Consider the following 12,676-nt stretch of genomic DNA (forward strand, 5'->3'; position numbering starts at 1 on the left):
ATCTATCTATCTGTTTGTTTATCTATCTATCTGTTTGTTTGTTTATCTATCTATCTATCTATCTGTTTATCTATCTATCTGTTTGTTTATCTATCTATCTATCTATCTATCTATCTATCTATCTATCTATCTATCTATCTCTTTGTCTGTCTATCTATCTATCTATCTATCTATCTATCTATCTATCTATCTATCTATCTATCTATCTATCTATCTATCTATCTGTTTGTTTATATATCTGTTTGTTTATCTATCTATCTATCTATCTATCTATCTATCTATCTATCTATCTATCTATCTATCTATCTATCTATCTATCTATCTGTTTGTTTATCTATCTATCTGTTTGTTTATCTATCTATCTATATATCTATCTATCTATCTATCTATCTATCTATCTATCTATCTATCTATCTATCTATCTATCTATCTATCTATCTATCTATCTATCTGTCTGTCTGTCTATCTATCTGTTTGTTTATCTATCTATCTATCTATCTATCTATCATCTATCTATCTATCTATCTATCTATCTATCTATCTATCTATCTATCTGTTTATCTATCTCTGTTTGTTTATCTATCTATCTATCTATCTATCTATCTATCTATCTATCTATCTATCTATCTATCTATCTATCTATCTATCTATCTATCTATCTATCCTGAAGCATGTTTTAATGTTTAACTCAATCTCTCTTCCTTTCTCGCTCTCCCTGTGGGCAATGGGACATTGGTGTCTCTTCTTAAACACGCGGCGATGCTTTGCACCTGCTCTCCCTGTAAAACATCCAAACACGATTGTGAATAAACAAGCCCAGTCTTCCAACCCTCTGCTCAAACCACCACTGACCCCGTAAACACACATCAATAAGTAAACGCCTCCATTTCCATCATCTCCCCCTGCACACACACATACACTCGCACAAATACACACACACACACACACACAGCAGGTAGGATGCCTCTACAGCTTCTTCCCTTTAGCACCTTGCTCTTTAATGGAGATACAGAGACCGGGATAAATAAATAAGGGACAGATAGGGCGTCTTTAATGGGCGCTCACACGGCCATCAGCCCCTCTTTCCCCAGAGGCTGTGGCGACTCTGGGACTTAAAAGCGCACACCTCCCTCTCTCTCTCTCTCTGTGTCCATCTGTCCGGCCCGACCACAGCTTTCATCACTCTTTCCCTGTCTGCATAATTCAGCACCTGCCTCTCTTTCTGTCTTTTACTTTGTCCCTTCTTTCTTTATTTTTGTTGTGCCACTTTCTGAAGGGATATTGTCACTCATTCTCTAACCCTGAGACAGACTGACAGACAGAGAGAGAGGAAATGGTGTGGTTGTTTGAGGGAGCAGCTGGAGTGGAGGCACGCTCCACTAAAGAGAGCGCTGATTACTAACGCTCACAGAGCAGCTCTCCATCTTCACCTCTCTCTCCCTCTCTCTGTGTGCTGTAGAGATTCTAGGGGCTGAATATGCAGATTGGTAGAAAATGGCTGTAGCTGGCAGACACAGAGGCCCGTGTGTGATCAGCTGAGTCTCACTGCAATGCATTTAGGCATTTTACATGTACCTTTATAGGCAAATCAGGATCTACTTTCACACACACACACACACACACACACACACACACACACACACACACACACACACACACACACACACACACACACATTGATTATGTCTAGAATTCTAAGTTTGCCAGCTTCTCATTTGCATCAAAATAGAGAATACATTAACTTGCCTGAACTTTAAAATGTTATTGTACATACATACTTTTTTTTTCCATTCATTCAATCATTCATTCATAATTTTATTTGTCTGATTCTGCTACAATGATATTTTACTGACAATGGTTTTAAAGGCCCGTTCACACCAAGGACGATAACTATAATGATAACGACAAATATACAGATAATCGTTCTAAACATAAACGAATATCAGAATCCACACCACAACTATAACAATAACGGCACAGAGAAACTATATTGTTGGAATCAATTTCAGAATGATTTTTGTTCAAGCTGAAGAACTATAAAAACATTGACAGCCAATCAGAATCTTTCTACTTTAAAGAGCTTGATCATTTAAAGCGGCAGGCGACAAAACTGCAGCGTGTGCGAAGACTAAACAGAACAATACCCAGCAAGCAATAGCCATAATTTTACAGTCTCGGTTAACTATAGACCCGATATAGTCCGGCTATGAGTAACCCACTTCTAGTCAAAATTACCTTGAATTTGGTTACATATCGTTTTTGCCAAAATAACTTGAAAGAGGTATGATATTCCATCATGTAAGCAAAGCCAACAGAGACTACAAGGAGTTTGGTTTCATTTCTTTGACGTCTATTCTTGCAATATGGTTAGACATCTGTTAAATTTTCACTGACAGCCCAAATTTTGCCTTGTTTTAGCCTAGATGTCAGGGCTGTGTTTGGACGGCTATTAGACGTCTTTTAAATGCAAAATTGCTTGCTGGGTATCGTATAGTTATCGTTATAGTTATCATTCTTGGTGTGAACGGGCCTTGTTCATGTTTTGGCTGAGCTGTGGACTAGTAACATGGTACTGAATGATTACAATATTCATATGCCATGAATATGCATAGAACTGAAGATACAAAGAAAACCATGATATTGCCATGATAAATGTCCAAAAATATGGTAAAAATACACTGTAATACGTTGAAACCTTTTATTAGTGCTAGCCCTAAAAAAAGTGGTAAAAAGGTCAAACAAATCTATGTATTTGAACAGTGACTAAAGAAATGTGACTGTAGAAATACACTGCAGGACAGAAACGTCCAGTCAAATCAGTGTGGTGTAATTCCTCTTTAGCGAGCGAGTCCCCACTGGAGTTCAGTGCCCTCTTCCCTCATCCGTCACACGCTCCTTCAGCACCTCCAAATAAAAACCCATACACTCCATTTACTGCTCAGACTATTGATTTACTTTTCAGACCCACTTTAGAGGACAATTCGTGTAAAGCTATTCCATAATGCATGAGTGTGCGTGTGTATTATTGTAAGTCGTGACATGTGAGGGGCATGTTAGGACATGACCAACTGCTCTCTCTCACCCACAAACACACATTACATGAACAATTTACAGGCTCACACTACACACTAGAATACACGGAAATGAGGTGACGATTGATCATTAATGGGTTCCTCTGGAACAATGTGACCTCACCTTACCATCACTGGCAGGTCTAATTTTAAACCAGCTTTAAACTTTTCTGCACAATGAAACTGAATGGGGACTTGGACTGTCAAGTTCTGGAAAGTGCTATAAAAGCATTCCATATGAGCTTGAGTGCTTTAGAAGCCTTGCGATATAGTGCATGAGTCATATGGATCGCTTTAAATGACTGTTGAGCTCCAAAACTGAGCGCCACTATTAAAGTCGTCATGAAATCAAAATTGACACTATTTACTTTGTTAGTGCACATTAATAATTGAATGGGAAAAGAGCAGTGTGAACATTCTGCTAAAAGTCTTCTTATAAGTTCTAAAAAAAAAAACTAAAAAAAAAACATGAGGTTAAGTAAATGATGACAAAGTATGTTTAGGTGTAATGCAGTGCAGTTGTTGTTACTAAACGTAAAAAAATAATTGATTTAGATTTAATATTAAAAATCTTTGGTTATTGAAATAAACTAAAAGAAAAATATTAGAAAACATAAAACGAAAATGATAAATGTTTCCTGGGCGACTAAATGAAATAAATAAGATACTAGAATGACAAAAAAAATGAATCAAAGCTATATAGAAACAGAAATATAAAATAAATGCTAATTCAAAGTAAATAATAAATATTAATACATACTATAAAAATCTATAAATAATAAACCTAAAACAACACTGGTGTAAAGTAGTGCTAGAGTTATACATGGGGCCGTTTACACGACATACAAATGGAAACGTTTTTTTTAATTTATTTTTTTATGCGTTTTGGCCGTTCATTTACATGACAACTACGTTTTGGGGGCCTGAAAACGCAAGTGTTTGAAAACAGGTTTCAAAGTGCATGTTTTTTGAAAACGATATCATCTCCATGCAAACTACAAAAGTGCAATTTGTGAAATCTTGGCGATATCGTGCACATGCTTTCTTTACAAAGTGACATCGCCAACTACTGGCCTGGCAGCATAATACAGCATTTTTAATCCTTTTCGCAGATCTATGTAAACGGGATCACTTTGACAACGTTGTCGTCTGTACGCGAAAAACACAGAAAAACTTTTTTAGTAGCCTACATTGTTGTTGTGTAAATGTACCCTAAATGTATAAATCTGGATGTGTCTTAACAATGAATACGGATCTACTGACTTCTGCTCTCTGCTCTCTTCTCTCTGAATCTGCTCTCTCATTCAGTGTTTTTCCTCTGAGCTTTCTCTGTAGAAGTGTTTGGTTCAAGGAAGTCTGTCCAGGTTGGAGTTTATGCCCCTCTCAGCAGGAATCTGTCAGCCATTCGGAATGTGTTTGTGGCATGCGCAAAACTGTGAAAGCACTGGACTGTATATGTGTGTGGCGCCATGGTGGTACGCTAATAAAAAAAAAACACACAAAAAAAAACACCACACTGCGATGCATCCTCACACCTTCCTCATTCCGACCGTCGTTTCATACTCGTTGCCATGGAGATAAGATAAAACTCACACTGTTTTGGGCTTACAGAAAAGGAGGAGAACGATCTGAACAAAACTGCTTGATGAAAACTCTTACACACGCACTGGTGCATACATTTCACACTATTCCAGACAAACTGACACTGATAGCAAATGAGGAACACTTAAAGTGAAAGTTCATCCAAAAATTCTCTATTACTCACCTTCATGTTGTAACAAACCCAAAAAATGACAATAAGCACCACAAAAGTAGTCCATACAATAGTCAAAGTCTTCAGAAGTCATATGATACCTTTGTGTGAAGAAAAGACCAAATTCTGCCATCATTTCCTCACCCTGATGTTGTTCCAAACCCATAACTCGTTTGATCAACTCCAAAACACAAATAAAGATATATTTAATGGAACCTGAGACAATCTTGTCCCTCCATTGAAAGTCCACGCAACCAAGACGTTGACGCTTCAAAAAGTTTATCGAAAAAGTAATCCATATGAATCAAATGAATTTTTACTAGTTTAGATTGATGACAGAATTTTCAGTAAACTAACCCTTTAAGTTGTTATTCACTGAAAATTTTGACACAAAAATTCCTGCTGATTACAAAATTGGTCTGAGAGATTCATTTTTAAGTTCAAATCACTGATTCATTGATCAGTCAGATAGATAGGATGGATTTAGGATACATTACAATCACTCCAAAATAGACAATGGCAACTCGCATAACTACAATAACGCCTAGGCTTTTGCTGTCTTTTTGCTGAATTTCATTATATTAAAACTTGGATATTAAAATATTCACCGGATTAGTCATTCTCTCACAGTTTCTATGTATCTAAGTGTTACAGTCTTGGACTTGGACATATGAGAGATCAGTAGCATGGCCACTTTCTGTCACTCATAGAGTTTAATAGTGCATGGAAATATAGTGTTAATATGCTAAATATCTGCTGCTGGAACATACCAATGATGTTAAACTAACAGAGGACTATAAAAGAAAAAACAAATGGAGGACAAGGGGGCGATTGAATGTGGAGGGCTTGATTATTTTAGATCAGCAATGTGTCTGTGATTTTTACTGGATTATAAAGGAAAAGTATATTGAGTGAGATCACACTGCTAACAACACACCGAGTAGGAAGCAAGACCGTTAAACAAAAGCATGGACTTCATTTTACTGCTAAAAGATATTTTATCACTAAAAAATGAGAGCTTTTTGCCCATTATTTCAGTTTTGCTTGGTTTTCCTTGAAGTGTCAGGCTGATGTAGAGCTACAGCCACACACATACACGCTCACGTTCACAAACTGCACCACTATTTGAGATTTACTGCAAACAAGATGCAGTTTTTCCGCGCCCTTCATATAAATAGTCCTATCAGCATAATGATTCCACATCACACATGCTGACGTGCTTATTTCTTTATTTCTTTTCCATTTCAGATCAATAATTTAGCATCCCTCCATCTTTTTTGCATTTCATTAAATTCACACAGGGAATTGCCTGGATGTTATGAGCCTCATTCCAGCGTCATGAATGGAGGGGTGGGGAATAGATTGGAGCAAAATGGCTAAATGGCACATTCAAAAAGGGCTGAGGTGGAGGGAGACCCCAAGATCAACCACACATTACTGTATGTGTCAGCTTTTGAGGTCAATTGCAGAGACTGTATAAAAAACCCTTTTGAGGACATCCTTAAAGGAAAAAAATTAACCACAATGAGAGCACCTTTTTCAGGTCTAAGCCAGTTGTATTTTAGGGTCAAAAGTAAAGAGTGTAATTTCTACAACAGTTGCAGCTCAAAATGACATGTTGAACAAAATACAAGAAATGATTTCAACACCAAATTCACATTTAAGGTCAGGGTTTAGTTTAGGATTGGTCTATAATAATAATAATTGGCTTATTTGAGAACAATTGAAGACAATGGAAAGGCCAAATTGAGACGGTGAGGAAAATGTGTTTTGGTGGGGTGTAAGGTTTTTTTCCCCTCCCAGCTAAAACAAGGGTAGACTAATGACAGGCAGTGTAATTGAACCTGTAAATCCTGCTCTAACTCCTCACTGCTCTCTCTGATCCTCTTACACATCTTGCCATCTTAAACATGAGTCACGCAGCAGAAATCAGCTTACTGCTTCACACACACACTCTCTCCAGCCCTCCTACATCCACAAGTGAACCCTACCGCTATTACACCATTAATAAAAAGTACCATCGTATAACCAGTTTTTCTTTCTTTGGAACATTTGTTATGGTAACACCGTGGTACACTTACAGTAACTGAAAGCTCTCCAAAAAAGCCTTAGTACCTGGTGTGAGCCCAGGTACTAAGGCTTAGCCCAGGTACTAAGGCTATAAAAAAAATTTTATATATATTTTAATATGTAATTTATTCCTGTGATTTATTCCATTTCCCCAGACTTCAATGTCACATGATCCTTCAGAACCAGTTGTGCTGCTTAATATTTTTGTGGAAACTGTGATACACCTTTCACAAGACTCTTTGATCAATAAAAACTTAATCTATTACTATTTTGTAATATAATATATATATATATAGGCTAGCTCTCAGTGACATCAATGACATCAAGATTTTCAGTAAATAACACTTTAAATTTGATCTGTTGCTCATATATTACTTTCACATGCATTCAGAAGACTCAGAATATAGTGCAGACATCATATAGATCACTTTTATGGTGCTTTTTTTAAATATTTGTTAAGCTTGACAACACTAGTCATTACTAGTCAACATTCACTTTCATTATATTGAAAAAGCATCCTTTTCAGCGGCCTTCCTTTATTCCACAGAATAACTAAAGTCCATTACCTTTATCAAGATAAACCAGGGCGCCAAATGTTAGCTTTGCTCATGTTGTAGCAAATCATTCGAATTTTTTTTAGCTCGATTGATGCACTTGGTAATCTTTAAGCAAAGAGTGTCAGAGTCAGTTTGCTAGAGCTGGAAGTGTGACCTTCTGTTAATCTATTAAAGCGACTGGTTAATCAATTAAGCTGGAAGTCACGGTTAACAGCAACAATGCTACACAACAGATACAGGAGAAAACAACAAAAGTTCTGCCCATGGGATCACACACACACTGCGCCAAGCTGTACATCCACATGGACGTTTTCCCACAATCCCCCGAGTCGTGTGGATTACCACTCAAACGTCCGCATCTGTGACCAGAGAGAGAGGGGAATCCAAGCATGTAATCAATCAATACTTGCTGGAAACCTCTGAACCCCTTATACTGATACACATTGACACAGCGGCTAAAGCGGATCAATGAGCGCTCCGGTGCGAAGGGCAGGGAGGCGCACACCTCCATTGAGAAAGATGAGCTGAGCAAAGAGAGAAAGAGAGAGACTCTAGTCACTGATTCCATCTGACTTGGCCGGTGTAAGCAGCACCTATTGATTTTCCAATCAACTACAAGGCCAGGGTTCACACAAACGTACACACACACACACACACTGCCACTTGAGCTAGGAAGTCCGCTACTCAAGAAAACCGCTACCTTGTTTGAACACACACACAAAGCACTCTTGGCAGAATCATTTTGCTCCCTTAAGAGTGAATTTGATAAAGTGGGAAAGCTTTTGTCCACTATCAGACTGGATTTTTCACACATACAAACACACGGGGTGTGAGTTACAGTCAGAGGAGGTCTAAAAACCCCAATTAAAATAAAATATAAATTTTACATGGAAATTTTAAATTAGAAATGTCCATGTGGACTTTAAAGGGGTATATGTAAGAATGTTTCATCGCTTTTTGTAATTTTGCACACATGATTTTTATGTGATGGACTTGGGCCGGTTAATGCCGAAAGAGCTATTACTGTACTGTAATGTCAATGTGTCATGCAAAGAAAAGAGATTAATTCAAACTATAGTCTCACATAGCTACATCTATATAGTCTATAGTCTCAAATATATTTTATAATCAAACTTATCTCAACAGTGTCATTTTAATTACTTCATCTGTCGACATAATGCCAGTGAATCACAGAGCTGGTGGAAACATATCCACATCGCTATGATCAGATGCTTTCTTAACTGCTAATTTCATTTTTGTTGTGCGTTTATTTTGTTCTTTTGTTTTTGAGAGGAAATAACAAAAAAAACTTCTCCGTGAGTATGTCGGGGCCTTGAATCACGTTACGTGTGCATGAAAACCCGCAATAAGTCACTGGCTGCAATTCTTTAACGGCCACCGGTGTCGCTAATAACAAGTGTTTCTGAATTCTACATATAGCCCCTTTAAGTTACTAAATTTACTGAAACTGAAACTAGAATAAATTAAAAATATTACAAAACAAAAAGTAATAAAAAAAAAGACAAGCACATAACAAAATGACTCAAATTGAAACAAAAATTAAATAAAAATCTAAAAACTAATTAAAAAAAACAACTAGTAAAATACAGCAAAATATAGCACTGCAATAGAGACCAACATCCTAACAATTACATCTAACAATATCTAACACTTAGATATGTTACATAAACCATTGTTATTATAAAACTTACCTAGCAAGAAAAGTAGCTAGTTTTTAAGTTACTATACTATGTCATTTTTCTGAAACATGTTTATTGATAACTACAAACCAACATTTGGTCCCAAACTAGTTGGTCATACTGACTCATTGCTTAAATTAGGCTAAATTTGCAACCCTATTACTCAGACAAACCTCCACGAACATGACCCCTATGAAAATCTCTGTGTAATGCTGCACGCATACCATGTTAGATAATATTGGAAATGAGTGAAAATCATTCGTGCTGACAGTACAGGGCATTACGTGTCTTTATTCAGCTCCATTTTGTTGATCTGTCCTATTTTTCAGTTTATACTCCATCCAGACAAAATGGAAGACATCAAGAAAGGCCAAAATGAATTCGGACTGATTAACAGGGTTGCCAAGACCATATTGAGAATATGAAGGTCTCCCAGTCAGGCTGTTTTTATTTTCATTTGAACATCTCAGATGAATGTTCAAGGAAAAAACACCAAATTAAATCCAAAATCTATTTGGAAAATTAGGCCTGTTTTTCACCTTAGTGATGAATACAAACTTCCTTATGCAACCAATAAGATGGTCACAAACCTTTTAGGCATTGAATTATATCCAGTATAATACATTTCGAATATAATAACATTACTGTATCATTTACAAAATATTTTTAAGAGCAAAAGGCCACTGCACAACTTGCAAGACTGTGCTAACCAAATTAAATGCACAATCCGCAGAATAGTGCAAAGCGCATCCATAGTTTCATCCAACTACTGAATTGCTGGCTTTCCATGCAGTTTATAGCCCAGACCATATGAGATCTGTGCTGAATTTCAGAGAGAATTCTGTGTGTGGAATGTATTTAAATACAATAAAATCTGTTCTTGACAATGTTTACACAGGCCTAAGGTTGTGACCCCTGACCCTATTTGGACTCTCAAATAACATCCGTTGTTCTCCACACGTTGAAACCAGAATGACCATCCCACCCTTTGAATGACAGGGAACAAATAAACCAAACTGACACAAAATCACAGGTGCAACACACCTTCCTGTACAGAATTTTGGATTTGTTGCATGTCCAAAATGTATGAAAACGGCATGTTTCAAATCAGCGGTTACTTTAAACAGCCCAACAGTGCGAGGAATGTCTTACCTGGGACGATGGAGACAGTGTCCTTCTCCCAGGACACCACACTGACGTACTCCTGCACAGCAGAGGGGATGAGGCACTTGAAGACGGCCACGTTGCCCCGCATGGACCTTTGGTCCGCCACGCGAACCGTGTAAGGTTCCCTGAACACTGTTCACGATGAGGCAGAGAAGAAACAGATGTTGGAATTTATTATTAAATGAATCATTATTAAACAATACATTATTATTAAGTAATTGTACAATAATATATATATTTTTAATTATTTAATAATACAAATAAGAATTAGTAAATATAATTTTTTTATTTAATTATTAGTGGTCAAACCGATTAATCATAATTAAATGAATACAAATTGATTAATCAATTTGACAGAACTATTAATTCTATTTAATGTTAATGAAATGTTTATTTATTCATTTTTATTTTATTTTAGTTCAATTTTGAATGTAAAATATTACATGTTATTTATTTATTTAAATTTTTTTATGAATGGAGGCGAGGTATCCTTTTCTGTGAATCCAAAAAGACCTGATCTGGGACAAATGCATTCATTTTATCAAACAATTTAGAGCATATATTACTGGATTTTTGAGACGGAGACTGAATCTTTTTTTTTTTTTTTTGTCAAGAGGTGTTGAAGAGTTCAAGAAGTGGCCTTTTTATAAATCACCCTGGCAATGCATGCAGACGGCGGTGAGTGGACGCCGGTGCAGAGCCTCTGGAGCTGTCAGAAACATTTGCCCCCGCTAAAGGGACCCTCTCTGCACCTGACAACCGGAACCTGGACGAAAAATCAATAGACGAGAAGAACACACCAAGCAAGCTGGGTACGAAGATGTTATTTATGGGCGAGGAGATCCTCCTACGGTAAAGGGCAACGAGGGAGTGCGAACAGATTAAAGGAGGCGCTGAATTTCATTTTAATTTCAGGGACTCAATTTGCTTTGTGTCTTTCATCAACATCTATTTACTTACGGATTTTAATTTCCCCCTCGTTTCTTTGGGGAAGTAACTCAAGACGCAGAGCGAGGGCATCTCATTCACGAACATGACGCCAGTCGGGGGATGTTTTCAGAGAAATCTGTGGGTATTGCAATTGGATTCAAGACCAATTCAACTACGCAGCTTTTTCACCCCATCAGAAAAGAGACCGATCATGAGAATTCCTGGCAGTCACCCGCAACCAAACTCTGAAGCCACCCCCTCCTGTCTTGCTTTCACTCACTACCTTTCCTTCTATATATAATTAACGCCCGGGTGAATTTCCTTGGTCATTAATAACAGTTTCTGCCAGGTGCCGGTGTCACCCAGAGCAAGACGATTCAGTGTCCTTGTCTGATGGTTAAGTCATGAATCGCTGAGTCCAGCGATTATATTTCTTTCTCTTTCTTTCTTAATATTGAATCAGTTTATCAACATATGCAAGTGAAAGATGTTTAAGTAAGTTAAAGCAGACTGTGTATATTTGCCCACTGTTAACTAATCAGCTTCTTACTGATGCAGATGAGATTTGAATCAATAGAACAAATCAATAGAACTCCCTATTACACTCAGGACTCCATAGTCTACAAATAATCATTTATTCAGTCATTGATTGACTGCGAGTCTCAGGCCTTATTGAATTTCTAAAGATAAACTAACTCAAACCGGCCCTATTAGCTAGTTTTATTTTCCCCTCAACTCGGATCGCGCTACACCTGGCTGTGGAATGTTGTTTTACAGCAGTCAAAAGAGCGTAAACAAGCCAAAACATCTCTAAGGCTTCAATAATGCATGCGTAAAATTCACAGACGAATTCTCCGACAACAATAGCAGATAGCATTTTCTATGGGCAAATGACTCTCCGTCTTCATGTGCGGCATCATTAGAATGTTACTGATGCCTGACTATACTCATCGGTTGCTTGGAAACGGACTGACACACGGGCTGGTGCTCTCTTTCTGCACACCAGGAGGACTGAGTCCTGTATCACTATCGTTTAAATAATTAACTTGAGAGAAACCAAACACCGCATTTACTTATTCATGACGCAAGACGTATAAAAAGGGGAAAAGAACTAAAATGAATAAGAATGAGGTGGTGAATGGTGCTCATTAATGTAAAGGTGAACATTTTTTTTTTTAACATGACCTATCAGGAGGCAGGAAGCCAAAGAAACAAAGGGCTGAAAGAAAGAAAGAAAGAAAGAAAGAAAGAAAGAAAGAAAGAAAGAAAGAAAGAAAGAAAGAAAGAAAGAAAGAAAGAAAGAAAGAAAGAAAGAAAGAAAGAAAGTGTGAGCCTGTGTCACAGTGCACTTGTCACGCTCAACGCACAAGGTCTGTGTTTAACCCTCATGCTGACTTTAGACAAACTCAGTACAGGGTGTAGGACAGT

At 37.3% G+C, this 12,676-nt stretch overlaps 1 protein-coding gene across 1 annotated transcript in view; it reads right to left on the reverse strand.

The window, feature by feature from the left end:
- The window catches only part of LOC307166536 (cell adhesion molecule DSCAML1-like), an 81,281-nt gene that overhangs the window by 50,705 nt on the left and 17,900 nt on the right, over positions 1 to 12,676 (reverse strand). Inside the window, exon 3 of the mRNA XM_079884964.1 lies at positions 10,304 to 10,450. Within this exon, the coding sequence (XP_079741090.1) occupies positions 10,304 to 10,450 (147 nt within the window). The remainder of the gene's footprint in view (positions 1 to 10,303; positions 10,451 to 12,676) is intronic.

The sequence above is a fragment of the Squalius cephalus genome, assembly GCF_949319135.1.
Source record: "Squalius cephalus genome assembly, chromosome: 11".
In the NCBI taxonomy this organism is placed as follows: domain Eukaryota; kingdom Metazoa; phylum Chordata; class Actinopteri; order Cypriniformes; family Leuciscidae; genus Squalius; species Squalius cephalus.